Raw genomic sequence first — 27,807 nt, 5'->3', positions numbered from 1 at the left:
AGTTCTTAACATATGAAAGATAAAACATAGCGGATTATTCTGTCAATTTTTTAAAATTATAAATTTCCATCCTTTTAATATACAAAAACAGGACGCGAGGCATAAATGATTCTGTTTCTGGTTTGGTGTGAAGGGGTCTGCACTCTAATGCGCACAAGTTGTAATGCAATACTTTGGATAACGTTATTGCGTCCAAAGGGAGTTCACGAGTTTTTAAAAAAAAGCTACAAAGTCATAGTTACATTGACCTTTACCATCCATCCATCCATCCATTTTCCGAAACGCTTGATCCTCACTAGGGTCGCGGGGGGTGCTGGAGCCTATCACAGCCGTCTTCGGGCAGTAGGCGGGGACTCCCTGAATCAGTTGCCAGCCAATCGCAGGGCACACAGAGACGAACAACCATCCACGCCACACTCACACCTTTACCGTGGTTACTAATTTGCATACTTTACAGTGATTCTGTGAAAAGTGAGTTCTTGTGACTTTCAGCCCTGCTTAGAAAAGGCTACAAAATCCTACTATGTTAACCTTTACTATGGTTACTAATTTGCGTACTTTGTATGACGTACTTGTCAAAAGCGAGTTCACGTCAATTACTGTAGTAATGCACGGTGTCACAGCTGCCTCGAGGACCGGAGACGAGTGTGCCACACAACAGCTGTAGCTACCGTGCCGACGGTGTTGTCAGTTGGTTTAGCAGCGGGCATTTTCCCTTCCGAAATAAAATAAAAGTCACTGTAATGACTGACGAAACTACGGAGGCTAAACACTTGTGGCACTTGTTTTTCATTTTGGAATCGTGCGAGGGTGTCACGTGACTGAATGCGCAGTATTACTTCCGGTGTGGAGTCGAGTTTCAAGCACGCCCGTGATTTCAAGTCCCGCCTTCGGCAGCTAAACCGAAGTGACACTCGTCGCGCTATCTGTCTTGTTTGGTGACACGCGTCGAGATGCTCCAACCGCTGGCGTGCTTGCTGCTGCTCATTCTCACGCTCGTCCACATCGGACGCTGCCGGCGGAAAAGGTCGGTGATGCTAAAAAAACACGTCCCCTGCTCGTGACGTCACAGGCATGCTTTGGCGTTGTCCCGCTCGCTAATCGAGTCAAGTCGTTTGCGTGGACGTCAAACGAGCGAACTTTGTTATTGAAATCGATTCCTAAATTAATCATTGATCAAGTGATAAGAGGCTTTAGCGTCAACGTCACACATCCATTTTGTGGATCTTGAAACGTCGGGCAAACTGAGCTGGACTTATCGCCAATGTTGAGCAATTACTGCCAAACTGCAATATGTTACAGAGGAGTAGTCACTTGCATTTGAAAGTAATATGTTTCTTCACAATAGTCGAGTAATAAGTCCCACATAACCTTTTAGTTGTCAGTTAACTGTAATTCTCCATATTGTGCTTGGTTTTGGGGTGTTCAAATTGAAAGTGGATTGAAGTCTATATTGCATCTGAATTAGAAATTAGAGCCAAGAAAACCTTAGTTTCTAAGTCTATTTGAGTTAGATTTGGTTCATTTTACGAACATATGATGTCATTTCAGTTCACATTTGTGAGTGCATTTGCTTTTGTTTGTTGGAGTCATTTTGTTTAGCTTCTGTGAACTAGAATACAGTGAATTGATGTGGTGTGTGTGCGTGTGTGTGTGTGTGTGTGTGTGTCAGTCGTCTGGGCGAACCTCCGCTAATAAACGGCTGGATTCCGTTCTTGGGAAAAGCTTTTGAGTTCAGGAAAGATGCTCACAAGTTCCTGGAGGAGCAGCAGAAAAACTTTGGAGACATTTTTACCGTTCACATGGCAGGTTGGTCTCGCCGGCTATCGCCAGTTGCCTGGTGACGGTGTCCAGAAAATGGCACAAAGTCAGTCTGGAAATGAAAAGGCCACCTCACGATTGAGCGCAAGTGATTTGGGCCCGCTCGGCGGCTCTGTGTGTGCGGCAGGTCGCTACATGACCTTCGTCATGGACCCACTGATGTACCCGGCCATCATCAAAGAACGCCGACGTTTGGACTTCCAAGAGTTCAGCAGGCGGGCGGCGCCGGCAGCCTTCGGCTACACGCCCGTCACCGAAGGCACCTTTCCGGGCCTGCCCGAGCAGATCGCGCGCGCCTTCCGCCTCCTCCACGGGGAGCACCTGTCACTGCTGACGCAGAGCATGATGGGAAACCTGATGATGATCTTCCGCCAGGACCACCTGCGCCCGGGCGGCGCGTGGCGCACGCGGGAATTGTATGACTTTTGCATGGAGGTCACGTTGGAGGCCACCTTCCTGACTTTATACGGCCGGCCGGCCGAGGGCCTCCGCCACGCCGACGCGGCGCAGCTCAAGGCCTCCTTCATCCGTTTCGACGACGCCTTCCCGCTGCTCATCGCGCAGGTTCCCGTCTGGCTACTAGTCGGCGTCGGCGGGATCCGCCGGAAGCTGATGAGCTACTTGACGACGCCCAGGATGTCCGGCTGGGCGGGTGTCTCGCAGTTCATCCGGCGCCGCGCTCAGCTCTTGGAGCGCCACCCCATCCTGGGCGACGCCGACAAAGCGGGTCAGTACAACTTCTTGAACGACTTTTCACTCAGCGGTCAACGCCTTTCGAGTCTTTGTGGCGCTGAATTTGCTTTGCCGCCGTTGCCTTTCAGCGCATCACTTGGCCATGCTGTGGGCATCGGTGGCCAACACGGCGCCGGCCGGCTTCTGGGCGGCGTACCACCTCCTGAGGCATCCGGAGGCATTGCGCGCCATCCGCCAGGAGATCCGAAACGTTCTGGAGAGCAGCGGACACAAATTCAGCGCCGGCGCCGACCTGGCGCTCGACGCACAGCAGCTGGACAAGATGATTCTTCTGGGTAGGAAACTCGCCGCGATCGCATTCTTGTGTCTGCCAATGCCTGACTTCCTGCGGGTCCTCAGAAAGCGCCGTCCACGAGAGCCTGCGCCTGTCCTCTGCGTCGATTAACATCCGGGTGGCTCGGGAGGACCTGACCCTGCGTCTCAACAATGAGCGTGCCGTGGCGGTGAGGAAAGGCGACATTGTGGCGTTGTACCCGCGGAGTGTGCACATGGACGCCGACGTTTACGACCAGCCGCAGGTAGTGTTCACCGCCACCGGGCCGTCACGTCTTTACCCGATACTCGTTATTCTTTTTTTTTTTTTGGTCCCATCAGACATTTTGCTTCGACCGCTTCGCCCGTCAGACGGAATTCTTCAAGAACGGACGAAAACTTCACCACTTCCTGATGCCATTCGGTTCGGGGGCATCCATCTGTCCCGGACGTTTCTTCGCCGTCAACGAGATCAAGCAGTTTGTGTGTCTGCTGCTGCTGTACTTTGATTTGCGACTCGAACCGGGACAGCCCGACGCGCGCCCCGACGCCAGCCGCGCAGGCCTCGGCATCCCGCGGCCCGCCCGCGACGTGCGCTTCCAATACCGCATGCGCAGCGCCGCGTGTTTGTGAAACAACTTTGGGCAACTTTCACCAGCTCTTTATCTTCAATGTTTGCTATACGATCGGTAACTAGCAACAGTCTACTGTGTATTCTCAATTGGACTATTCCATGGATGCCTGAAATGTTGATACGCTGCTGCGGTCCATTTTTCCGTAAGAGTTGCTGTTTTTTATACTATCTTGGTCATGCCCACGTACGGGGAAGGCAAACCTTCCAACTGCCGTTCCGCCTCCCGTCTTCTAACAAGCTCACGGCGGAACACGAGCGCATACCTTCACGGTGGCTTGGAATACTATTGCAACAGTCCACGTAGCATAGGCATACCTGTCAACTTTACGGAGCGCCAACCTGTATAAACTACCAAAAAAGTCCTTAAAAAGAGCAAAAAAATCCTTATAACATACCAAAGCATTTTATATGTCAAAATAACGGCAGAGAAAAACCAACGAAATTTTTAATGATATTTATTGTAGAGCTCCATAATACAATGTCTGGTTAATGTCCAATCATCATTCTATTTAGTGGCATTACTGTGTTCAGAGTTCTATTCCTGCGTTACTTTTTTCCCCATCTCCAAATGCTGACCCATCGGCTCGAAGTTACAGCATCAATCATGCTGTCAGTGTTTCTTGCGCAAGCGATGTGTTTCCTTGTAGAACTTGTTTGTACACTACCGAAGTATGCAATTAATACTCTGCTGTTTTCAACTAGGAACTACATTATTTACTGGAAGCATTCGAGTAGACTGGCACCATTCTGGGCAAAAGCAAACGGAACTACCTGTTAAGGGGAAATTTTCAGAATCCGTATGATTTGTGCGATACGGCCATATACGTAAGATTCACCACAAAATCCGTATGAACTATGGCTAAACCGTATGAGTTGACAGGTATGCATAGGTGAAGGGTTGATATAAATACTTTTGTGAAAAGCTGTGAGTCCGCATTTGGACTTGAGAGGCACGCCGCAGCAAGTTGAGGCTAAAAAAAATGGATCAATCTTACCGACTAGTCGACGTTGAATTGACGATCGTCAACTTAAGTTCTGTCGCCCCCCTGTGGTGGAAGACTACATTACAAGAGGATGCCTTGAGTTTGTTTTATTGCAAACGAAAGGGAACGAGCCCGCTAATTGTTAGCCAAGTGGTAATTATGTTAACTTAGTCAACGACAGTTGCACTCGTTACAAAACACTGGAGCGTGTTTGTGAGTGTTTAGTGGACAGACACTGAATCAAATGTTGAAAAATACAGCAAAATGTTGAAGGCTTAACCAACACTGTATCATCTCCACTAGTAGTGGCTTGAGTTTTAAAACATAAAAATGTTCGAAATTCCAGCTTTAACGTGGACTACAAAAAAAAATCAGAAGGGTTTGAAACCCAAGCGTAACGTGCTAACTTGTGTAGGAGACAGCGACCGTCAGCATGCGTTAACTTTTTTGGGCCTCTACGTGAATTTGTTTCACACATGCCATGCTAGCATATGCGGCTTGATTAGCAAATTCCGATGACAAAAATGAGCGACTGAACACAGACTGAAACGATGCAGTGTCAATGTTCCAAAATGCGCAAAATTCAAACGTTAACAAGACAAAAATGCGACAACAAAGGCGCATCAAACATTTCAATAGGTAAACTGTATCAACATATATATTGACTAAATATCATAAATGACACTAACATTCATGTTTATTCTTAGCATGAGTACGTATTTTTTGACAAAGATGTTTGAAAGTAACTGCTTTTATGTGGACAAGCGTCATCAGCATTTTTCACTGATTATGAAGGGATGTAATGGGCCAAACCAGGAAATGAATCATCAACTTCTGTTTGCAATTTATCTTCTGCACTGTGAATTTGAAATCATATCCTGTTTTAGGAAACAAGGGATGGATTTTTATTTTTTAGTCAAAGCAATCATCGACAGATTATTAAATATAGTCGTTAGTTGCAGCCTGAATGGTTATTATGTCATGAAAGCAAATATGTGTGAAACGTCCAAGTGTAACACTCGTAGCTTTTGTGTGTGTTATTTTTTTATTAAATATGTTTTCCAGACGGGAAAGTTTGTCTGTTATCTTTAGGACAAAATGAGCTGCTGGTGAGCATCGTGAAGATATAAAAGCAAGTCATTTTGCGGCACGTGGAAGCCGACCCATGCGAATTGGGGCGGGGGCGGACGTCGGACAACCCACACGGCCTGCAGTTGCTTGTCGTGCAAAGACACGAAGAACATCCACAAAGGCCCGCTCAACTACTTCATCAAAGTTAGACCATATCCAGCAGGACTGACGACGCCGCGAGACAGGAAGTGATGCGGGTTCAACTTCCCAGCAGGATTGCGGAGAAGAACGATTCAGGCAAGACGTTGATGTTGGCGCCGGTGGCGTTGTCCACGTAGACGGACACGTACTCGCCAGCCTAAGCCACAAACAAAATGGAGTCACTCTCCAACTCTCTCCTGCCCTCTTGCCGTGGTTCTACCTGATTTACATAAAACTTCAAACCAATGCGCATGCTCATTCGCATTCGTTAGCCTTAGCATGAAGCTAAACGACCTGTAAGAAGAGTGTTCCGGTCAGAGTGATGCTGAAGTCGCCGCTCACACTGGCCACGCCCACCACTGACTCAATGGAGCTGGAACACACACATGCACGTGCACTCAGAGACCACCGTGACGACGAGGCACACGGACACAACGTACTCACAGTTTAGTGTGACAGAGTGACTCGACGCAGATGGCCGCCTTCACGCTCTCGTGCAGTCGCACCTGAGCGCGCTCACTTGACTCTTCACACACGTGCCACATAAACACACACACACACACACACACACAAATGTAATTACAAACATACGTACAAAGACACAAAAATGTATGCGCGGACGCAAACGTGCGCAGACACGAACGCACATGAAAATAAACAAAAACGCACAAACACATGCACACAGTCAGGTAAATTTACACCCATAGGTACAGACGCAAGCCCGCTCAAACATTGGTCAGGTATGTGCATGATGATGAAGAATACGAAGACGTCACACGAGACTAACTCAGGCGGAGGCGGGCACTCAGCAGGTAAAATCCAGTTATCGTGGCAGTGTAGCGACCGTGGGTATTGTTGACACTGCGACCTCGTTGAATAGCACATACGGAGGGCGTGGCCTGTGGGGTCAGAGGTCACAGGCATCACCTAGCTGTCCAACGGGTCATTTTGGAATGACGTCACCTGACTGAAAGGGCGAAGCTCCATCAGGCTGCGACGAGCCACTCGCACCACTTGGGGGAGGCGGCCAAAGAAGGAGGCGGAGATTCGAGGGGGGCACTTGCACAACATGCAAAACACTTTGGAAGACACGCCTGCAACACGAGAGGCATTGACAAGGAATGCAGGCCGCTGATGAGAAGAAATGTTTGCACACACACACACACACACACAAATCCACATTTACACTCACAAACACATATGCACACTTGCATACACTGCTTCACACACAGACATGCCCACATCCATGTACATGCCGACGCACGGATACACTGTGCTAGCTTAGCATAATTTGGCTAGCTGTGACACTACCGTTGAGCGTGCCGTGCAAGTCGTCGATGACCTGTTGTGAATGCAGTCGGGGAGCCGGAGGGCCACGAGCTCTTGGAGGTCTCTGGAGGATGATGCACACATCATTCACACACACGCACACAATTCAATCATGACATCGTCACCATGATGATGACATCGGCACTACCATCACGTCGTAGACTGAAATGTTATCAACAAAAGGCCTCCACTGTCGTGTGCGTGTGTTGTGAAATTGAGTGTGTGTGGAAGAAAGTGCGGGTGAGAGTGCATGCATGAGTGGAAGCCCATTTGTGTCAGTCTGATGATGATTGTCAGCTTGCAAGTCACCTTATCCATGTTTCGGGGGCTTTTGCGCATGTTGGAGTTGTTGATGAACATGAGCCAGGAGGTCCGAGGCGAAAGTGGCGAAAGTGGCGAAGGTGGTGAAGATGGCGAAGGTGGCGGAAGTGGAGAGTTGCCCAAGGGCGGCCAATCCTGGAGGAAGGAAAGCTTTCAGAGCAAGTCACTCGCAGCTGCTTTACCGACTACTTATTTGGGTAACACTTGATCCAGCCAGAATCCATCTGCACACAAGTTGTGTTTGTGAGGCCTGCCTCCAGATCAGTTAAATGTGTTACTTGCCCACACTCTGAACTCAAAAGATGCCAAATCCTCTTCCTCTGTTGAATTGAACACAAATCAACTTTCAAGCCCCAAAAAACTAATTGCGTCTGTTTACGAGCAAACATACAGTCGTCTCGACTTCTCAGTACGGCAGCCATTTTCGTTGCTCTTGGCAGCAGATAAAGAATATATGTCTGTGATTACTGTAATACAAAAAATAGCGCCACATAGGTGTGTGTGTGTGTGTGCGCACTTTTTACCTGTACCACCTGGTCATCCTTGAGCACCGCATCCTCCTGACTGCTGCTCACAATCATGGTCAACATCGTGATCGTCATCATCATCATGCGACATCCAACAGCGAACGGCCATCTCTTCATGTTTGGACCACTCGCTCCGTGGGAAGTAAGGCGGAAAGGTTCACTTTCTCCTGTGCTCTTCATCATCATGGCACAACCGTCGCTTCCTTCTTTTATCTGCCAGACGCTCAATACACACACATTTATACACTCAAGCGCACACAAATGCTGGAGATAAGAGGGATGGGTGGAGGGGGCTGATGAAATGTTCCCTCAAAGACCCTCATAGGCGTGCCACACACTTATTGCATCACCCACATGTCATCATCTTCTGATGGACCAACATGACATCATCTTTTGATTGTGGTCACTTTTTAAAAAAAATTTCTCAACTCAACTGTATTTATAGAGCACTTTAAAACAACCACCGCTGTATACAAAGTGTTGTACATGGAGCAAATATCATATATACAACAATAAAACAACAAATTAATAACAAAGGCAGTCGAAAACACCAAAGGGTAAGACTAAGGTATTGATGCAGAATCAACATTAGGCTCTGTATCATTTATAATATTTAATTAAATATTAATTAAAAAATAACAATCACAATAATAATAATAATTAAATGATGTGAAGGAAAATTGTAAATAGTACTCCGATTTATCCATTTTGTGTTCATATTGCATTTAATTGAAAGATGTTTGTTGTTTTTCTCTTTCTTCTTTCTACATACATTCTTGCTGCTGGAGGCTGTAAATTTCCCCAGTGTGGGCGAATAAAGGATATCTTATCTTAATAATTGCGGAAAGAGGAGAAGCGGGTGATTATTGTTCTTACTGTTAAAAAAATCTATTTTATATATACAGGTATATATTTTATATATATATACATATATATATATTTCCTGTATATATATTTTTTGTATGTAAAGAAAAATAGAATCACTAATTTATAGCGCATTTCATACAAAAAGTCATTCAATATGCTTCAAATACTGTAATTCAAAGCACATTTGAAAGTCGATTTAAAGGCAAAGTAAAGAAATCAAAATTATCTTACTAAAATGACTAAAAGTGCGCAAGAACTTCGGATTTCAGAAAAGTTCGCCACCTTCGCCAAGTAATGTGGGAGGCGGGGCAAGTGACGTCTAGCCAGGTGACTTGTTCAGTCGCTCAAGTGACGTCACAAACTGCAACCTGAGCAATTTGCTCGTCAACTTGCGCCGTGAAGTCCCGACGGGCGACCTGGGTGACCGGTGGCGTGACGTCACCACAGGCGACTGCTGGTGCGATTTGTCCGACCACCTGTAGCGCGACAAGGCGGAAGGCAAATGGGTTCCGACGACGGGCAGCGTGGGCTCTATCCTGACCGTGTTGTCCCCGTACAGTCGCCTCTCATAGCTAAGCAGCTGCTCCCAGAATCCGATGTTAATGCTGACGCAGGGTCGGCTGTTGCGCACCCACAGGTGGGCCTGGCGCAGGGTGACCCCGCGGTACTTCATGAGGTAGGCCATGATCAGGGCGGGAGAGCGGCTCCTGCCCGCAGCACAGTACACCAGGGTGCCTCCCGTGCGGTTGCTGTGGATACGCCGGCCCACCGGATCAAAGTGGTCCCCCAGGCGAGCGTCTGGCAGGTCGCGTACCGGCACCCGCAGGACCTGTACGCCCGGGTAGGCGGGGCAAGGGTGGCTCAGCGTGGCGTTGACCATCAGGGTGATGCCTTTACGTGTCACCATGGCACCATTCAGGGCGGCGTCCGCCCCGCCCAGGAACAGGGTGGGCGTGATCTCGCACAAGGACATGCCACTGAAAAAGCAAAACTCACGTCACGCTCCTGGCACGCTATAAGACCCTTCGAGGACTGTACACCACAATAAAAATATGTTTTCATCATGCTATTGGCATTAAAACCCGATCACATTGTAACATGGCGATAAAAACTACAATCATGGTTAATCGCATGACCGTAGCACGTTTGATCACTTTCTAATCATTATGGAATAATGACATTAAAGCGTGTTCTTTGCATAACGATAGTATGATAACACGTTGATTGTAGGATAAAACATTTTGTCATGACAATGATACGTTTGACAACCTTGGTACTGAGCCACGACGCACGCGCGCAAGACGCGCACATTGAGTTTCAACAAAAATCAGCGAACGAACAAACAAATGGGCTCCTTAACTTGTTTTAAGGACAAGGCTGGAACTAGTGGGCGCTGTAGCTCCGTCATAAATGTTTTGGGCTGCAGATCAGCCCCTTCAGCATTTTGATTTGATGATCCAAAATATATCCATAACTTATTTCCTTAACCAGCCTTTACACCTAAATGTTGAAGAAATGCCTGTTTAACAACATACCGTAATTGTAACATATCCATATTCATTTTGTGTGAGCGTGTAGTACCTGCTCGACTTCGTCGTCTCTTACTCTTGCTCTCTCTCAACCGCAGGCAGAGAAGAGAGTGCGGCGGCAGGGTAAATTTAGACAGGACAGCTGAGCCTGAACTGGACACGTGACGTCATAGACTAACATTCATGAAATAAAGTGCAAAGATATTCCGAAGCTTGCTCATCACACTCATAACAAAGCAAGAGCACGTCTAAAGTTCAAAAGGCACGTTTTGGGGAGCTTCAATTGATAGATAAGGCCCTTTTATTTTCTTTTGTGTACTTCACTCTCAATTGATTATTTTCTGTATCGCCGCTAGACGGCGGTAAATTGTGGTAGAAGTTGGTAGGAGAAACCTTGAAACGCAAAAGAGTAGAATAAGGTTGGCCAGGAAAGTGTATTCCGATCCGAGACACTCTTTAGTCTTTAGGCACTTCATTGGAAATGGAAGTGAATTTGAGCGATTCGAACACGACGTTACATCATTTATCCGAGAAATTGGGCCTTATTTTTGGATGGTGACGATATCAAATATGATATTGGAGAAGTTTGGGGGTTTTATCGTGTCGCGTTCTTTCATCCTGCAGGGGTCGCTACATCACCGACAGAGCCCGCGAAGAAGAAACGAGCGAAGAGACGGAAGCGGAAAACATCTTGCATTGCAATTAGCATAGTAGCAGCAGCGTTCGGACTCCTGAGTGTTGTCGTTATGGCAGAGTTGAACCGGCAGCTTCAGGAGTATTTGTCGCAGTCCAGAGGCAAGACCGCCCCCGCATCGTCGCATCCTGGATCCAGCACCGCGGTGGAGCTCGGTGACCCCGATCCCGTTCCTGGGAGTTGGTTCGGACGCTGGTCCAGCCCGTGGTCCGGGGGAGGCGGTTCCTCGACCTCGGCGGCTCCGAGCTCCGGCGGGAGTTGGCCGTGGTCGTCCGACCCGGACCCGTGCCTGCCGGGTGTGAGTCGTCGCCAGCGGCTAGCAATCTCCGGGATGTTTGCCGCCCTGTCAGCACTGTGCTTCGGCCTGTCTGCTTTATATGCACCACTGCTGCTGCTCTACGCCCGCAAGTTCGCTCTACTCTGGTCGCTTGGCTCGGCCTTCGCCATTGCGGCCGTGGCTGTTCTGCGGGGACCCGGGAGACTCGCCGCCAGCCTGCCCGGCTCGCCCGGGGCCGCCGTGTACCTGTGCGCCCTCGTAGGGACGCTGTACGCCGCGATGAGCCTTCACAGCACCGTGCTGACGGCTCTCGGGGCTACCGCGCAGGTCGTCATCCTGGTTGGCTACGTGGTGTCGCTGCTCCCCGGAGGCACCGCGGGGATCCGATTCGTGGGCAGCGTGGCCGCGTCCACCATCAAAAGGACCGTGACTGGGAAAAGCATGGTGATCTGAGCGGAACCCATCGGAGCGGTAACCGACGACGTGCCAAGTGCCTTTTGCAGGGACAAAGCCAATTTGGACAAAAGGGACCCTTCAGACTTCGCTTCATACTGGCGACCTGGACAGTGACTTGGCCATCAAGGGACAAGATGGAATCACTGAAATAAAGACAATTTACCACGTTCAAATGAAGCTCAGAGTCATTAAATGACCATTTCAGACTTTTGCTGTAAATCACCATATAGTTTTTTACATGTTCAGCATTGTTTAACTTCAGTACAGTATATTTTTTAGGACCAAAAACCTCAGACTGTTTATTTTTGGATTAGACTGTTTTCAGCTGGACAATTGATTCCCATTATAATTCCCATGGAAAAAGAAAACTGTCAACTGTGTTATTTGGCCGGGCAGATTTTCACAAGCCCAATTCACCTGAAATAACACAATCAGGTCATTGAGCAAGATTCAAAGCTTCCACGTCGGTGTTTATTGTCCAGTCAGTGAAAAGACAAAACATAGAAATTTCTTACAAAAAAAACCCAAAAACGACAAGAAAAAATTGGCAGCCGATGAAGTCCCATGATCATGTCGTCTAGCGGCCGCGGCCCCTTGGCGCGCTGCGCATGGGTGGCCCTCCTCTTCTGAGACTGGGCCCCCAGCCGCCCCGCGCTCCCCGCACAGGCGGGCCGTAGCCATCGTCCCGCTGAGGTCGACCTGTGGGCCGGCGGACACGCAGGCCTTGTTATTCTCTAAAACCTTACGACCCTCGATTTCAATTCAAGCGTTAGTCAAGCAAACGTCAATCAAAAGTGACCTGCGTCTATGCCATCTCGTTCTCTGAGGTCAGCCGTTCCTGGGCCGTCCTGCCAGGGTCTTTTCCGTGGTGGCAGAGACGCCATATCCATCCCCTGCAGAGACATCGACCGCTCACGGCCTGCCGCGGACGCGCCATCGTGTATTGGGGGTCCGTCACGGTAGCCGTCATGACCTCAACACATCCCACAGCACAGTAAGCACACAAAGTCGGCAGGGACCTCGATAACCAAATCAAAAGCGTGACCGTACTTCCTCGAGGCGGGGGCCCACCTCTGGGCCAGCCCCTCAGGTCTTCGGCAGCGTCAAAGCCCTCATCCTGGGCTCCATACTCTTCAGGGTAGACTCGACCTCCGGGCCGTCCCGGACCTCCCCTGAACCTGAATCATTGACGTTTTCAGCGCTTTGGGTTCCAATCCATAACAGAAAATTAGTGGGCTTCACCTGTCATCTCGCCGGCCTCTGAAGTCTCCCGTGTCTCGGGGGGGCCGGTCTTCGGGACCCCAGTTGGCCGCCACCACCACGCCTCCTCGGGGACCCGCCCCGACTCTATGACCCGCCGCCCCCGGATAGACAGGTCCAGGTCTCCAGGCCTCCTCCCCTCGGCCGTGGAAGTCCTGGCCCCCGTCAAAGTCCTGCGGTTTATGCTGTCCATCCCCCCAGAAGTGCTCGTGCCCTACTGCACCTTGGCGATCCGAAGGTCCCATGTGGTGGTTGGAGGCCGGCCCCCGGGGGTCTGCGGAAGAGCAAGATGCAACATCAGCATCGTCACTCAGTATGCTTCTTGATGATTACACAAAAAAAAGCACGCAAGGTTTAAACTTGAGAGACATATTTTGATGGAGGGTGAAAAAGAATACGCAGCGACACCGGTTTGCGAGAGAGTCAAGTTAAGCCAGCAATCTTAACGCTTGCTCACACTGATGCGTCGCGATGCCAACTTCAAAATAAAACCTTGACAAGTAACACTGGACATAGACGCCTTCACTGGTCTTTTATTCTGAAGTAACCCTAACAAGCAATCGTGTGACTGCTGAATTCCCTTTGACTTGACTTGAAGTGGACTCGCAGCCCCGCGCACTGTTACTGGACTACAAAACGTTTGAAAAAAAAATTCACAAGGAGTTCATGGAATCTGGTGCGCACAGGACTATTTTCACTACATCTGTGCACCTCTTGTAGGCACTCTCGATTATAATCAACACATTTCAATGTGAAAAGTTGCTATTTCCTAATCCAAGTGTCAGCAAGGATCTTTTTTTCCCCTCTCTGCTTCTTTTCATTCCAGTCTGGCATATTTACGAAAACAAATGCCTGGCTTTTCTTCTGTGTAATCCAATAAAGTACATTATTTGAAAACAAACGAACACCGAGCCATTTTGCGCATGTCATGGATGTGAAAATGGTAAAATCCAGAGATTTCACCTTTGTTGTTGGGGCCCTGCTGACTCCTCCCGTGCATGGGGGGCCCCGAAGTCGGAGCCTGTAAGCACCAAAGAGCACGGGGTCAGGTGGAACACGCCAGAGCAACACATCTCACGCGCGGTGACACGATGTGCCACTCGCTCACCTGGTGCTGCATGTAGGGGGGCGCCTGCATGTTACTTGGCAGAGGCCCGTGCATCCCCCCCATCCCAAAGTTATTATGTGTCCTGGATGGGTGTCCCATCATCCCCCCCTGAGGTCCCATCATGTTTCCTTGAGATGGCGGCTGCATCATGCCTCCCTGAGGCGGAGGGCCCTGTAGGTCCCGTGGCCCCATCCCTCGAGCGGGGGCCCCCATCATGCCCCCGTGAGGGCCTGGCATTCCTCTGGATCCGGGCCCCATGTTGTGAGGTCCTTGAGTGCTCATGTTCCTGGAAGTGGCGGGGTGTCTCTGCATGTCCGGCGGGCCCATCATGCCCTGGCCGTGCCCAGACGAAGCACCCATCTGAGCGGGAGACATGAAAGAGGGCCCTAAAGGTGGGGGGCCCATGTTGTTGGACTGCGGAGGACCGAAGTTCTGCTGCCCGGCGGGGCCTGAGAAGGGGGGCATGGGGCCCGATCCCTGCTGGGGGCCGTCCGAGCTCTTCTGGTTAATGCGCTCCATCTTCATCTGCTGCAAAAAGACGGGGGCCAATCAGTACATGGCACATGCACGCGCCCCCCACCACCCATGTCACTCACCTCCAGCAGCTTGGGGTTGGTATACTGCAGCGCCGCCATTTCTTGCTCCAGCTCCACCTGACTTTTCTTCTTGCCGTCCACTTTGGGCTCCGCCTTGCGTTCTTTGGGGCCGTCTCCAGAAGGGGGCATGGAAGGAACTTTATTTTCCGCCCAGGCCTGAGGAAAAGGGGTCGAGGTTTCCAGATTTAGAATATGGCAGCGCTTAAACTGCGACTGACTGACCGGCGTGACCGAGATGTGCGATTGACAAGCACAAGCTGACCTGCTGGAACTGTGCTGGGATGGGTTTGGCATAGGGGACTTTCTTCTGCGGGACCCTTTTGTTGTCCTTGCCCATCACCTCCTCCATACCCCAGTCAAGTCCGGGGATGGACATTTCCTCCGGCCCCGCCTCCTTGTCTGGACGCAATGCGGCGCGTTTGCTTTCTTTAATTTTTTGCTTTGCTTTGTTGAATACAAACACTTGACATAGTCCACAAAGAGAACTTACGACTCTGCTCCTGCTCCATGGCGATCTTCAGCTGCTCGGGAATTCCCATTCCAGGGATGGCGGCCATGCTGTTTGGCTCCATGTCGTCTGTCATCACCACACGGACACGCACATATGAGAGACCACAGCGACACCACTGCTAACTACTCATTTTTACAGCTCCGACTCATTATTTGAATAACCGATTATTCTTTCGATTTGGGGATGGTGCTAATCCACATGCTACATTAGCCAGAACACTAACAAGTGGTAGCCAGACCAGCAGACATGCTAAGAAACGTCCCCCCCAACCCCCATCCATGCTGAGAAACAAGGAACTCAGTCACAGTGGTGAACAACGTTCTTCTTTGTCCGAGTTAACAAACGAGTGACTGGTTTCGTGTGTGTGCACTTGGTGATGCTACGTTACTGACCGTACTCCACACCGTCCTCCGACATGCCAGGTAGAAGATTGAGGTTGTAGCGGTCCCTCATTTTGTCGCCAGGGCGATTCCTGGTCCAGAATTTGCTAACAAACACGGAGCATCGAATCACTTTCGGCCTGTGGTTGCACACGTGCGGTCGGCATGTTCGTTGTGGGTATGTTATGTTGTAGTCATGTGAGACTAGTGTAGTGGATTGCGGCCAGGTTGCACACATGAAACGATTGGCGAATTGTATACATTACAGACAATCAAAAAAATGTGCACAAAATGCAAAATATCTGAAAAGTCTACATATTACTACATGTGTAGTTTTTGAGCAACCATGTTCCACTTATGTAGTTTGTGTGTTGCAGCCATATCGTAGGCGTGTTGCAGTTAAGCGCTACCTGGTGTGGTCATTGGATCCCGAACAGAGGATGTGACCGAGTGGGTGCCAGGCCAAACTCCAAATCATCCCCTCGTGCGCCATCTCCATGCCTCCCACTTCCTTCTCCACCCTGAAACACGCACGCACGCATTCACAAAATGCACGTTGAGACTTTCACAATAAAAGCTGGCCCGGAATCCCCGGCATGTTCCCTACCCCGTATTCCAGAAGAGCAAAGAACCATCGGAACCTCCGCTGGCAAACAGCCCTTCGTGGATGGGATGCCAGGCCACGGCTGAGGACGCGCAAGAAAAAGGCAAGCGTCAGTCTGCTTCATTGGCATTGTGATTGGGATTCTGTTAGGACTTTGGCGGACGAAGGCGGACTTTGGGGAAAGGTTTGCGCCAGGTGATCTGTGCGTTAGCTCACCGGTGGCTTCCTTCTTGTGTCCTCGAAACACCTGCAGCTCGTCCTTCAGGTTGCGGATGTCAAAGAGTTTGCAGAGGTGGTCGCGCGACGCCGTCAGCAGCCAGTTGCCATTCGTGTTCCACTTCACCTCCATCACCGTGTTCTTGTGGGCGTGGCTGAGGGGGTTGAAAGTCACGCATTGCTCAATCACTACAATAATGATTACGTACTACAAATAAAGCCTCTCTGTTCATCTATGTATGCCAGTGACCTGACTAAGAACCTTTGGAGAAAAAGCCAGTTGGGATGAGCTCATCAGTATTCCCCCACCTAATTCCTTCAGATACCAAAAAAAGTCAAGCCTCGTGCGGTTCTGTGAAGACAGCACTTAGTGATTCTTTAAGTCTTGTGCGCAGGATTGGTCAATATTACACATTAACCATGGTGAGTTCAGGAAAAGAAAAAAAAATCCCAACCAATCATAGCAAAATAAACCATAACAGAACAAACTTGCGTAGTGTGCTGAACAGGAAGGCCCAGTTTTCACTCACAGGGTTGCCAGACTCTGTCCGGTCTTTGGGTCCCAGAATTTGATTGGCTGCTGACTGTCTTTGCTGCCGGACACCACCAGACCTTTAGTGGGGTGCCAGTCCACACACTTCACATCAGCACCGTGACCTGCACACACACACACACACACACAAAAAAACATTTCAATTTCATTCTTTGTGTTACGAGCAACAGAAGTCTCTCCCATCCTGGTGGAGTTTTGTGCAATTTCAGTTGACTTTTTGGGGCAGGACAAGTTGAGTTAGAAGCCCTTGGAAAGTTTGGTCCGTATGAGCCTGCTGGTGGAGATTTTGAATTGAAACTTGTCAGACAATCGCAGGGGGGCTTCCCCAAGTAGCAGAGACCGAGCAAACAAAATTAAAATAACGTTTTTTTAAAAAAATTTCAAGTTCAGTTTCTTAAACTTTACTCTCATTTGAAGCCATTTTTTGGGACAAATTGATCAGAGATATAATGCCCCCAAAAATGGACCCTCCCATCACAGACGCACACACTTTGCCATACAGTGCCCATCAATTGATTTCACAATTTCTGCAACATAGCACAGTAAAACCAAAAATGTCAGTCATTTTCCATAAGTGGGGGAAACTAACGAGTTGGTCGAAGCATCACACAGGGTAAAAGGTAATAATTAAATAGAACCGAAAGCAAGGTGCAAGGGGATTGGGAGTGGGGGTGGGGGGTCTACTACCTCGAAGGATACGCTCCTCATGGCATCGCTGGAAGTCCCAAATCCTAACAGTGCCGTCGTCCGAGCAGGTGGCAAACTTACTATCAGTAGGCGAGAAACTAGAGAGGACACACAGGAAGTGACATGTCACACACAGGAAGTGACACGTCGCGGCGCGAGAGGACACCGGCCTCCACCACCAGGGTCGATGAGTCGAGGATTGCTTGAGGGTTCAGAGTAACATGGCAGCAGAACATTGGTTTCCATGGTGACCACCACACATCCACATGACAACAACTCCAAATGTTAATTCGACTTTTATTGGCTTCAAACTCATCCCTGCATTTTCACGGGAGACTTTATTTTGGACTTTGAAATACCTTTGACAATGTTGTGAGGAAGCTGTCACTCAAAAGGTCCTAGATAAACTTGGGCATGCTGGCCTAGACTCAATATCTCCCCCTGCTGGACGCCAACTTTAACAAAACGTCCGCGCGGCGTCGGCACGTCTTTGAATAGTGGAGGGGTCAATCAATCCTCACTCCAAAGTGCAGGAGAGAAGACCTCCACCAAGGCCTAACCATACACACGTAAGAAATGTGTATAAGAAATGTTTCACAATTTTCTCATCAGCCGCTTCTTGCACAAACTTACAAAGACAACAACACATGTCAAGTCATCCTCAACTCATGTCAAGTCCTGCCGGGCTTTCCCACACTCACAACCTGTCTGTCACATTTCACACTTTCAGGAATAGCTCAAAGGTTAGGTCCAAGTTTAGTCGATCGTGCACATCTTTCTATTTCCGAGCTGCTCACAAAACATGATTTGAATCATCCGTTAACCGTTAATCCATCCATTATTTTGAGTGCTTGATGAATCCGATTTGTTTTCCCTATCCAAAGTAGCATTCCTTTTATTAGACAAAATCAAGACATGATTTGAAACTGACAGAGCAGAAAATGTAAAAACATACGACTTATTTAGTGGCTTGTGCGCCGTGTTAAGTGGAGGGGGCGCTACACTGCACACAGGTTGGCCCCGAATTGGCTGCAGGCTACAAAGCACCAGCGGCGGGTGATCGCTTTTTGTGGTCTGCAATGAAAGACATTCATCGACAAATGCAGATCACAGAGTTTTCCGCGGAAATCGGCCAATCACGATCGGTGGCCGATCAACCGGAGCACCACCTGTGTCTAGGTTGAGATCCGAATTCACGTCTGGGTTGACGGATTAGGTCTGATATCAAGGTTCAGGTCTGTGTTCGGGAATGAAATCAGGTCTAGGACTGAGTTCAAAGTTTAAGTCTCCATGAAAGGTTTGGGACTGAGATCAAGTTTCCGGCCCAGGTTCAGGTCTAGGTTGAAGACTGTTTTTATGTAACAACTGAAACCTGGATTGTCCAATTTTTGAGTTTGTGTCTATGGTAGAGTTTGAGGACTGAGATCAGATACATGCTCAAGTCTGGGGTCTAGTTTTAGGACTGAGTTTCAGGATTAGGGCCGGAGTTCAAGACTAAGGACTCAGTTCAGGTCTGGGTTTAGAACTGTATTGGAGCACTGAAATGTGGAACAGGATGTAGGAATGAGTGAGTGACTTTGGCGTGGACTAACTGGCTGGGAGAAAGTGCACGCCGTTGCAGCTAGGTGGCGGTCATACACAGGAAGTGTCAAATGTGATAAACTTTATTGATCGCTGACAGAGTGCCAGTCTGGCCTTTATTGATGCCACTTTATTAGCACACACATCAACAAGACATGAGAGTAGGTCAAGTAGGAAAAAGTGGAGATTGGGTGTAAACCTGGCTTCTCTCACGGCCTCCTTGTGCGCCTGGAACATCTTAACGTTGTTCATGTTGGACTGCCAGTACTTGACGTAGCCGCCGTGGTCCGCCGTTAGCATCCACATGTCGTTGTGGGACCACGTCATGGCGCGCACAGGACTGTCGTGGGCCTGAGGTCACAAAAACGCCAAGACCCGCAATGAGCCGACAACAACAACAATTCAACAATTTGTGATTATTTTTTTTTTTAAACGGACCCACGTGCTGGCAAATTCACAGATACCTCTGTTCATCACGAATTCACAAGGTTAGTTGAAGCTGCGATTTGAGATGCACATGAAGACCAGACTTGCTTGTGTCTTGACAAGTGCCCCCTCGACAGCTTTTTTTTTAGCTTTTACTTGATAGTTTAAACATGAGCTGCGAGCGTTGAGTGGTGGCACTTTTCTGAACTCACTTCACAAATGCTCGTAGAACACATGAAGACTGACCACTGAACAATACTCGCTGGCATATATTCTTTATCCTCTGCAAGGAGTGAATATCAGTGTCGGTTGGAAAAACCAAGAGAGAAGACAAGTCTCCAATACACTCTACATATGTTACATACAGTATGTTGGTATGTACAGTATATACTGAAAATAACTCTTATATTGCCCCCTGGTGGCCACGGTGCGCACACAAAAATGAGCAGCACAACGTTTGTTCGAAACAAAAGTGTGGTTAACTGTTGGGTTCTTTTCAAATTCTAGTGAATGATGTTATTGCAGTATGTTTTTGTCATGTGACATACATATTCGGGAGTGCCACTTATTAGAATTTTTTGGGGGACTGGAACAGATAATTGGTATTTCAACTTTGGGGGGTGGCGTTATTGTAGTTTCGTCATTCGATGAGCCCCGACTTGTGTGTTCACCTGGAGAATAGTCTCAAAGTTGAACGTCAGTCCGTTCCACAGCGTGAACTCCCCACTGGACGCTCCCGTCACCAGCCGACGCCCCTCAGGAGTCCACTGCATCCACGCACACAAAACAAATCCAGGTCAAAATCCCCCCCTCCTCACCCATCGAGCGTCAATCTGACAGGCCGCACAAGAAGTAGCCACTTGTCACAAACTCACCCGGATGACAAAGACGGGGCATTTGACTTTGTTGGTGGATGTGCGCACAAACTTGGTGGTGACGGCATTCATGGGATTGTTCAGCATTCCGATAGGGGGGACCAACTGTGGGACACAAACGCACGTCAAGTCACGCTGCTTGAGAGAGGATGAGGAAGGAGACAAGGATGACAGAAGAAGAGGAAAGAGTTTGCAAAGGAAGAGAGGAACCAAGGCTCACGTCATTGTAGCATCCGGCATCGGGTTGGATGGCTCGCAGGTCGCGGTGGTCTCGTTGCCACTGACGATTCTGTCCACAAAAACACAAGTTAACGACGAGGCTGACGCCTCACAAAAGAGCCGCACTGATACATCGGCCGAAACATATTTATACAGTAAATGCCCTCCAATCTGGTCTTAAGAGCGAGTTGCCTTGAACACCTTATTTCTTAGCTCATTTATGTTCTTCTCAGCACTAGTTTAATGATAGAAAAATAAATTCATATTCTGTGCTCATATCCTCCAGTCAGTCTGTCTGGCCTTGCGTCTGTTAGCCGCAGTCGCCTACTAGCATTGGCCTCACGCCGTTCACTGCACTCATTGTGAGCACAAGTGATTATGAGTGAATGAGTGAGTGAGATGTGGAACTTATGTTAAAAACACATGAGAGCTTTAAATAACGTCAGTTAGTGGAATTACTTTTTTGTGAACCCACTCGATGCTATCAAGTGTCTTTTCTTAATGATTCTACATGTGAATACGACAAGGGAACCTAATCTGTCGGATAAAGTATTTTATTCATGATACAGTGTCGAACAAGCATTTTTTGAGCGGCCCGACCAAGTTGTGATGGCTCTGCCAGAAACGGCATTGGCCCTGGTTTATAAAAATACTTCACAAAATACTGAAGCGTGTTGTCTCAGTTGCCAAAATGCACGCAAGTAAGGGCAATCAAGACAGCAGCTTAAAAAATAACCAGACTCTACGCTGCCGTATTACACAATGAGTCAGTGTAGTTAGTGCCAGAGAATGATTTTCAGGATGTTGTGGCGTCGATGTTGGTGGCGACAGTTTACGATGGCAATATAAAATTTGAGCTGGGAACCCCCAGTCAACAAAACAAGTCAAGTCAGTCGCTACGCCAACATGCGCTGCCAAGAAGAAATTCAAAATGAAACCATACTCAGCCACTGATGTGCATGTATTTGGTACAGTGGTGTCTCAATACCAAAATTTCGACTTGGGTACTTTACCCACATAAAATACCCCAATACTGCGTAAAAAACTTAAAATGCACATAAACAGAAGTGTAATAATAATGGTCAGCTAAACAACTTCACTCAATTACCATCATGGATAATTATGATGAAACAAAAATACATTTAGGACATTTCAGAACAATTGAAGAAAACATTTAACACTACTAACTGTACAAAAGTCTTCGGGCAGCAAAATATTTCATTATTATTTCAGCCATTGGGGAATACAAAATCCCATTGAATTTTCAACATCCCAACCACTAGATCGAAGGATGGAAGCCTTGTGATTTGGCGATGGTAAAGTCACATGATTGTTTTTTTTATATGACCGTCTCCTTTTCATCAGGGACTACAAGTAGACACCTTTTTCCAAGTGGAAAGAAACAAAAGACCACCAACGCACAAGCTACTTCCTGAATAGACACTGAACACACAATGGTGAAGTGGAACTGCAGCATTTTGTTCAAAAATGAAATGCATGCAACGCTAGTCACTTTGCCAGACAAACTGCTGCTGTCTCTTGCGCTCAACGCCAAATGTCACAACAACTTGTTCAAGAGCAGTCGAGAGCTCTTACGCCCCCCCATGTCACAACAACAGACAAACACAGGCTGCTGGAACTAAAGCCACACAAATATGTTCTCATGTATTTTTTCTGAACACGCCATGTGAACGTTCACAGTGCATGGTGGACAAAGTAAGTGAAGCCTTGGAATTAATAACGGGTTGAACCTCCTTTGGCAGCAACACCTTCAACCAAATGTTTCCCGTAGTTTCAGATCAGACCTGCACAACGGTCAGGAGGAATTTTGGACCATTCCGCTTTACTTCTGTTCTTCGGGTCATCCCCCCATCTTCTGTTGGGCTTCATTTGGTGGAGAGTTGGCCTTAAGTTCTACTGCAAAATGACTTGGTAAAGTAAGGAATTAATTTTTCCTTTGATGATAGCAACCTGTCCAGGCCCTGAGGAAGCAAAGCAGCCCCAAACCATGTTACCCCCTGCACCATACTTCACAGGTGGGATGAAGTTTTGATTATTGGTGTAGTGCGCGTTTTTTACTGCACTGTGTTGTGTGTTCCTTCTAAACAACTCAACTTTGGTTTCTTCCATTCACAGAATATTTTGCCAGTCATGATGTTGAGCGTCCAGATGATCTTTTCTAAACTTCAAACGTGCAGTAATGTTTTTTTTTTTGACAGCAGTGGCCTCCACCATGGTGTCCTCACATGAACTCGATTTTTGTTCAGCGTTTTGTGTATTGTAGATTCGTCCACAGAGATATTGGCATGTGCCAGAGATTTATGTAAGTGTTTAGCTGACACACTAGGATTCTTCTTCACCTCTCTGAGCATTCTGCACTGTACTCTTGCAGTCATCGTTACAGGAGGGCTGCTCCTAGTTAGAGTAGCAACAGTGCTGAACTTTTTCCATGTGTTGACAATTTGTTTCAATGTGGACTGATGGCTTTCAAGGCTTTTAGAGATACTTTTGTAACCCTTCCCAATTTTATACATGTCAACAATCCTTAATTTTCTGTCTTTTGAGAGCTCTTTTGCGCACGGCGTGGTTCACATCAGACAATATGTCTTGAGAATAACGAACTCCAAACTGGTTTTTAGCTGGCAGAGGACCTTTTCCCAACATCTTCAATCTCATCTCATTGATTGGACTACAGGTTGCTGACTTTGGATTTCAATTAGCTCATTAGCCTAAGGGTTCACATGCTTTTTCTAGCAGGTGTTTGTGAAATGCTACGGCCCCCCTGGCAGCATTTTAGGACGTTTTAACCAGAGTTTAGGGATTATACATACTTCTCCCATTGGCGCATGTATTCCTGATATCGTGCTGTGCAAGGTAAACTACCTTGTTTCAAAGTTTAATGAAACTCAGTATTTCAGGGCGTCCTGAGCTTCTGAGGCAAATTTCGTGGTTGTCCGGCTACTCTAACACGCTGGTTTCTAAGGACAAGTGAAAGGTTCTTGTAAAAACGTTAGCCCCAATTTACAAGTCCATTTACTACTAATTCTGAAAATCCGACACTGCCAGACCACCCAACTTTAAATCGTGTTATCTCTTGAGATTAAACAGCGTGGGGCAATTCTTGTTACTGTTGTACTCATTGGAAAGCGCAGACCCGTCTCTTTTTGATTATGCCAAAACCACATTTTTAAAAATTTGGGTCATTGTAACACATTATACTATGGCAGGTCACAAATACTCAGCTTCAAGCATCTGCTGGTTACATGACACGAGTGGTCAAAGTGTGAATAGCCCACTTTTGCTTCTCTCTCTCTCTCACACACACACACAAAATATTTCCCCATTTTAAGATAACCAATGCTTGATAGTTGGAAACCCAATTCCCCATACTGTGTTTTACAACAGTAACTCACAGTATTTATCATTCCACATCTGCTCATAGATCGAACAGATATGCACGCAGTCTCCGTTGGCAGAATGCACCACGGGTGTCAATTCATGCTTCAGGGAATGGGAGTCAAGTGGCGGTTCCAGACCATCAGGCCACTGTTAATGTTATATAAGTTCTAAATTAATCAGCCAAGTAAGCAGGAGTCAGTATTTTTCCCTTCTAAATATCGGGGCTGGCACCAGCCCCCCCAAAAATCTATAACGGACAAGCCCCATGTCCCGAGTCAACAGGTGGTCACATGTGGGCCGTCTGTACCTACCTGCAGGTATCTGATGACAGAGGGGTTATAATCGATGGTCTTGCGGTTGACTGCCTTGCGCATGCGCTTGCCGTCGAAGGTGAGCTGCTGCATAGCCTGCTGCTGAGCGAAGTCCGGCCGCTTGTAGAACACCTGCCGCGGCGCTTGGTGCTGGAAGCGCGGCATGTGGAAGAAGCGCTGCGGTGAGCTCACGTCAGTCGCCATGTCGACCTACCCAACGGACCTGCATCAAGAGGGAACGTTACCACACATCCATAAAAACTGCATGCAAAACTGTAAAAGACGCCTTTCATCCAGTGTATTTGTGAAGACTGATATGCATGAACTATTCCACTGCCCTTACAAAGTTCCATTTTTGCGATGGCAGTAGGTGGTGTGGAGCAGGCAAGTGACAACTTTTCAACATTTGATAAACCCCTTGGAATTCTGACCTGCACAATCTTATTTTGAATCATTCGGGAAAGAGCTTCCCTGAGAAGCAAACAAGGGACGTGCACGTACCAATACCGGGTATTGTATAGAGCCGTAACTGGCTTTATTTCAATGTACTGTGTACTCATGAAGACTGCAGATGCTAGCAACTGACAATTAAGGTAAAATGATTTTTCATCTATCTCTTGGATTAAGTCATCCTCGACAGGAACTCTGCTAGCGCCCGAAATGAACGTCACAACGATCCAAGCGGCAGTTGTGAATGTCACGTGGTCAAACAGGTGATCGGAATCCCTATTTGTGCTACAGGTTGATGACGTGAGGTCTGAAGAATATTTAGCAAAATCGGATTCGAACCACCGCTAGAAGAGTTGGAAAATTTCAAAAACGACATCAACGCAACACAATTAATCGTTTAACAAATCGTGGTTGTCAATTAAATTGATGATCGATTAGTTGTTAAGTGGTTGCACTTCTACGTCAAAAACACTTGTAAACAGAGAAAAGAGTGCATAAACGTCAGGATTCGCTTCACCGGTGACGCTAACATTTAACACGTTTAAGTAAAAGGACGATCAATTAAATGAATAAAATCCCACTTACATGCGTTGCTGTTGCTACAAATTGTTCGTGAGCCTCAATGATGGCATTGCGTCTCACCAGCTAGCTACTAGCTAAGGCGGTTAGCATGAGCGGCTCACTCGTGAAAACAAGCTCAGTGTGAGTAAAAGCGAACCGCTGCCGTCCAAAAGAGTGAAAGGCGTGTTGTGAACGTTTAGCACCTGCTTCGGCTCCGATTGATTGAGAGCGAGTACGTGTTTTCTCGTGCTTGTTTTGTCCCGTTTGCTAGCAGCGTGGCTAACGGCGGCCCGCCGCCTCGAAGGCTACTCGCCACTCACCCAAAGTGTCCGCAGCAAGCTGGGCTCGCAGGGAAGCGAGCGGGCACCAGCAGCGGGCAACTCCCGCCGAGCTTCTCTCGCAACTCAACACCACAGATCCGAATCGAATGAGCCCACTCGGGGTCCCACTTACTGCCGCTTTAGCCGGCAGCTAACACGAGCGGCAACGGCGGCGGCGCAAACATGGAGCGTGACGTCGTCGCGTCCATGCGTATGCCCCGCCCCCAGCCGAGCGCGCTACTTCCTTACGCACGATGTCGCCATCACGTCATGAAACCGCTTGAAGCAGTCTGAGTGAAATCTGTCTTTAATTGTCAGTTAAATTTTTAAAACTAATATCAATACTAATAATAGTAATGATAAGAAAAGTTTGTTACAAAACTCTCAAACAGAACCTGAATGTGTGAATCATTTGTTTTATTTCAGATTTGGAAAGTACGCTGTACTGCGCAAAACAACACAAGAACACCGTCACTCATTTGGAATCCATCCATCCATCCATCCATCCATCCAATTCTCTAATCAATTTATCCTGTCAAGGGCCGCAGGTGTGCTTGAGCCTATCTCACCTGTCTTTGGGAAGTTTGAATTGAAGCAGATTATCATTTTAAATCTCATAAATTAATCACATATTAAAATGTGAAGCTTTGATGAATGGTCATCCAGGTTTACAAACACTTTTCCGTGGATTTCCGACCTGTGGGAGGAACAAATGGATCGGATGCACAATGAGCTAGGGGGCGGCACATCGGCAGGCACCTTGATGGTCCGGATGTTGCCTCAGGAGATGTAGACACGACCTGGATGCCTCCCTACCTTGCTGAGGTGTTCAGGGCAGGTTCCACCTGGGAGGAGGCCCCGAGGACGACTCAATGGCACTGGGATTCCCCTGGAAAAGTTGGATGAAGTGGTTACGGAAAAGGCAGTCGGGCTTCCCTGCCCCCGTAATTTGACCTCGTATAGGTGTGGAAAATATATGGGTGGAGGTTTTCAAACAATAACTCGGTCAACACCAAATTTGACTCAGACCATGTGTCCATTAATGAACACTGATGCTTACTTTTTTTCTAATAGAGGAGGTTTTTGCGAGAGTTTCACTTTTTTTATTTGGAAGTTTGACCTATAAAAGCATGGGCAGCACAGATTTTACCATGCATTGTAATTCATACCTATGACGTTGAGGGGGTCGGGGGGGGATCCACCTGTTCCTGTTTCTGAACCTACCACTTCATTCATAAACTTAACAAAAACATTGACCGCATCACATAAATTTTAATGGTTGTTGTTGTTGTTATTATTATTATTATTATTAGTAGTAGTACAGTAGTAGTAGTAGTAGTAGTAGTAGTAGTAGTAGTAGTTGTGGTATCAAAACCTGATATGCTAGAGGAGAAATGCGGGTAGCTCGGAATTGGTGGGAAAAAATTTATCGAAAAAAAAATGACTTGCATTGCTGATTAAAAAAATGTCGTAAAAATTGTGGAGCAGTGTAATTGTCATGGAAATTAATGTAGCCTGTCCCTCTTTTTTTCATTTTTCTTCTGAATTCATGAAAAAGAATTTTTTCTTCTTCATGAATAGGAGAACAAAGATAAAACAGGTGTCATGGGCTACTGCTCAGACCAATTAGGTGAAATTGCATATTTGTTGGATCCCCCGAATTACCACTCAATTCCTTAACTTAAAGTGAACACACACAAGCTGAGAGGAGCCGTGTCCTGTCCTGTTTGTTTTGTTTCTTCAGTCTTCAGCTGGAGAGTGGGTGTTTCCTCACGAGCCGCACCTGACACGGAACTGGTCTTGTAACCTACTGCCTTTAAAATGCCATGCCATGCCATGCACACTTCTTCTGTTGGAAAATTTGCCTTGCTCATGACTTGGTATCCAAGGGCTTGAATTCTCTAGACGCTTAATGTTCATCATGCCTTGTAGTTTCTCGGCTCGTATTTTCTTTGTTCCGTGTGAGTCATGTTTTGGTTGATAATTATAGTCTTGGTTTGTGTTCTACGTGTTTTGAGTTTTCTTGTCCTTTTAT

At 47.6% G+C, this 27,807-nt stretch overlaps 5 protein-coding genes across 9 annotated transcripts; 2 read left to right on the top strand and 3 right to left on the bottom strand.

Moving 5' to 3' along the window:
• Window positions 1-777: 777 nt before the first annotated feature.
• LOC127615835 (cytochrome P450 7B1) lies at window positions 778-5,516 on the top strand. Its single transcript, XM_052087158.1, has 6 exons — window positions 778-1,027; window positions 1,673-1,809; window positions 1,949-2,548; window positions 2,643-2,849; window positions 2,914-3,092; window positions 3,169-5,516. The coding sequence occupies exons 1-6, from the start codon at window positions 954-956 to the stop codon at window positions 3,457-3,459; spliced, it is 1,488 nt and encodes a 495-aa protein (XP_051943118.1). The 5' UTR covers window positions 778-953; the 3' UTR covers window positions 3,460-5,516.
• si:ch1073-184j22.1 (erythroferrone) lies at window positions 5,470-8,122 on the bottom strand. Of its 3 annotated transcripts, XM_052087160.1 has the most exons (8): window positions 7,890-8,121; window positions 7,354-7,500; window positions 7,027-7,108; window positions 6,679-6,809; window positions 6,503-6,614; window positions 6,160-6,241; window positions 6,010-6,088; window positions 5,470-5,872 (listed from the first exon to the last, which is right to left on the bottom strand). In XM_052087160.1, the coding sequence occupies exons 1-8, from the start codon at window positions 8,076-8,078 to the stop codon at window positions 5,774-5,776; spliced, it is 921 nt and encodes a 306-aa protein (XP_051943120.1). In that variant the 5' UTR covers window positions 8,079-8,121; the 3' UTR covers window positions 5,470-5,773. The 3 variants fall into 3 exon arrangements, with proteins under 3 accessions (XP_051943120.1, XP_051943119.1, XP_051943121.1); XM_052087159.1 differs by lacking the exon at window positions 6,010-6,088; XM_052087161.1 differs by lacking the exons at window positions 6,010-6,088; window positions 6,503-6,614; window positions 6,679-6,809 and having other exon boundaries at window positions 7,890-8,122.
• Window positions 8,123-8,844: 722 nt separating this feature from the next.
• Window positions 8,845-10,487, bottom strand: si:ch1073-184j22.2 (dual specificity protein phosphatase 18). The gene is made up of 2 exons (XM_052087111.1): window positions 10,341-10,487; window positions 8,845-9,736 (listed from the first exon to the last, which is right to left on the bottom strand). The coding sequence occupies exon 2, from the start codon at window positions 9,730-9,732 to the stop codon at window positions 9,079-9,081; it is 654 nt and encodes a 217-aa protein (XP_051943071.1). The 5' UTR covers window positions 9,733-9,736; window positions 10,341-10,487; the 3' UTR covers window positions 8,845-9,078.
• A 192-nt stretch (window positions 10,488-10,679) lies between these two features.
• sft2d3 (SFT2 domain containing 3) lies at window positions 10,680-12,083 on the top strand. The gene has a single exon (XM_052087110.1). It carries the CDS (start codon window positions 11,035-11,037, stop codon window positions 11,710-11,712), a length of 678 nt encoding a protein of 225 aa, XP_051943070.1. The 5' UTR covers window positions 10,680-11,034; the 3' UTR covers window positions 11,713-12,083.
• Window positions 12,084-12,159: 76 nt separating this feature from the next.
• wdr33 (WD repeat domain 33) lies at window positions 12,160-25,989 on the bottom strand. Of its 3 annotated transcripts, none has more exons than XM_052087107.1 (21): window positions 25,773-25,989; window positions 24,442-24,664; window positions 20,733-20,801; window positions 20,513-20,617; window positions 20,309-20,404; window positions 19,411-19,562; window positions 17,631-17,728; window positions 16,921-17,047; window positions 16,391-16,545; window positions 16,178-16,256; window positions 15,981-16,091; window positions 15,583-15,677; window positions 15,170-15,256; window positions 14,942-15,078; window positions 14,680-14,835; window positions 14,084-14,611; window positions 13,939-13,996; window positions 12,958-13,249; window positions 12,766-12,893; window positions 12,515-12,688; window positions 12,160-12,414 (listed from the first exon to the last, which is right to left on the bottom strand). In XM_052087107.1, the coding sequence occupies exons 2-21, from the start codon at window positions 24,643-24,645 to the stop codon at window positions 12,293-12,295; spliced, it is 2,973 nt and encodes a 990-aa protein (XP_051943067.1). In that variant the 5' UTR covers window positions 24,646-24,664; window positions 25,773-25,989; the 3' UTR covers window positions 12,160-12,292. The 3 variants fall into 3 exon arrangements, with proteins under 3 accessions (XP_051943067.1, XP_051943069.1, XP_051943068.1); XM_052087109.1 differs by having other exon boundaries at window positions 12,787-12,893; XM_052087108.1 differs by having other exon boundaries at window positions 14,084-14,608.
• Window positions 25,990-27,807: the final 1,818 nt, after the last annotated feature.

This window comes from Hippocampus zosterae, chromosome 15 (assembly GCF_025434085.1).
Source record: "Hippocampus zosterae strain Florida chromosome 15, ASM2543408v3, whole genome shotgun sequence".
Taxonomy (NCBI): Eukaryota; Metazoa; Chordata; class Actinopteri; order Syngnathiformes; family Syngnathidae; genus Hippocampus; species Hippocampus zosterae.
The sequence above is the reverse complement of the archived record's forward strand: the minus strand, read 5'-3'. Positions and strand labels throughout refer to the sequence as shown.

Bases quoted from the DNA above. Each gene is read 5' to 3' on its own strand.
- LOC127615835 (XM_052087158.1), top strand. From the start codon at position 954: ATGCTCCAACCGCTGGCGTGCTTGCTGCTGCTCATTCTCACGCTCGTC. The intron at 1,810-1,948 runs GTTGGTCTCGCC...TGTGTGCGGCAG, and splicing joins TTTTACCGTTCACATGGCAG to GTCGCTACATGACCTTCGTC. The intron at 2,850-2,913 runs GTAGGAAACTCG...GCGGGTCCTCAG, and splicing joins GGACAAGATGATTCTTCTGG to AAAGCGCCGTCCACGAGAGC.
- si:ch1073-184j22.1 (XM_052087159.1), bottom strand. From the start codon at position 8,078: ATGATGATGAAGAGCACAGGAGAAAGTGAACCTTTCCGCCTTACTTCC. The intron at 7,501-7,889 runs GTAAAAAGTGCG...TCCTTCCTCCAG, and splicing joins AGGATGACCAGGTGGTACAG to GATTGGCCGCCCTTGGGCAA. The intron at 6,615-6,678 runs GTGACGTCATTC...CTGACCCCACAG, and splicing joins AGCTTCGCCCTTTCAGTCAG to GCCACGCCCTCCGTATGTGC.
- si:ch1073-184j22.2 (XM_052087111.1), bottom strand. From the start codon at position 9,732: ATGTCCTTGTGCGAGATCACGCCCACCCTGTTCCTGGGCGGGGCGGAC.
- sft2d3 (XM_052087110.1), top strand. From the start codon at position 11,035: ATGGCAGAGTTGAACCGGCAGCTTCAGGAGTATTTGTCGCAGTCCAGA.
- wdr33 (XM_052087107.1), bottom strand. From the start codon at position 24,645: ATGGCGACTGACGTGAGCTCACCGCAGCGCTTCTTCCACATGCCGCGC. The intron at 20,618-20,732 runs GTGAGCCTTGGT...TGTGTCCCACAG, and splicing joins ATGCCGGATGCTACAATGAC to TTGGTCCCCCCTATCGGAAT. The intron at 15,257-15,582 runs GTCAGTAACGTA...TGGTGATGACAG, and splicing joins GGAGGACGGTGTGGAGTACG to ACGACATGGAGCCAAACAGC.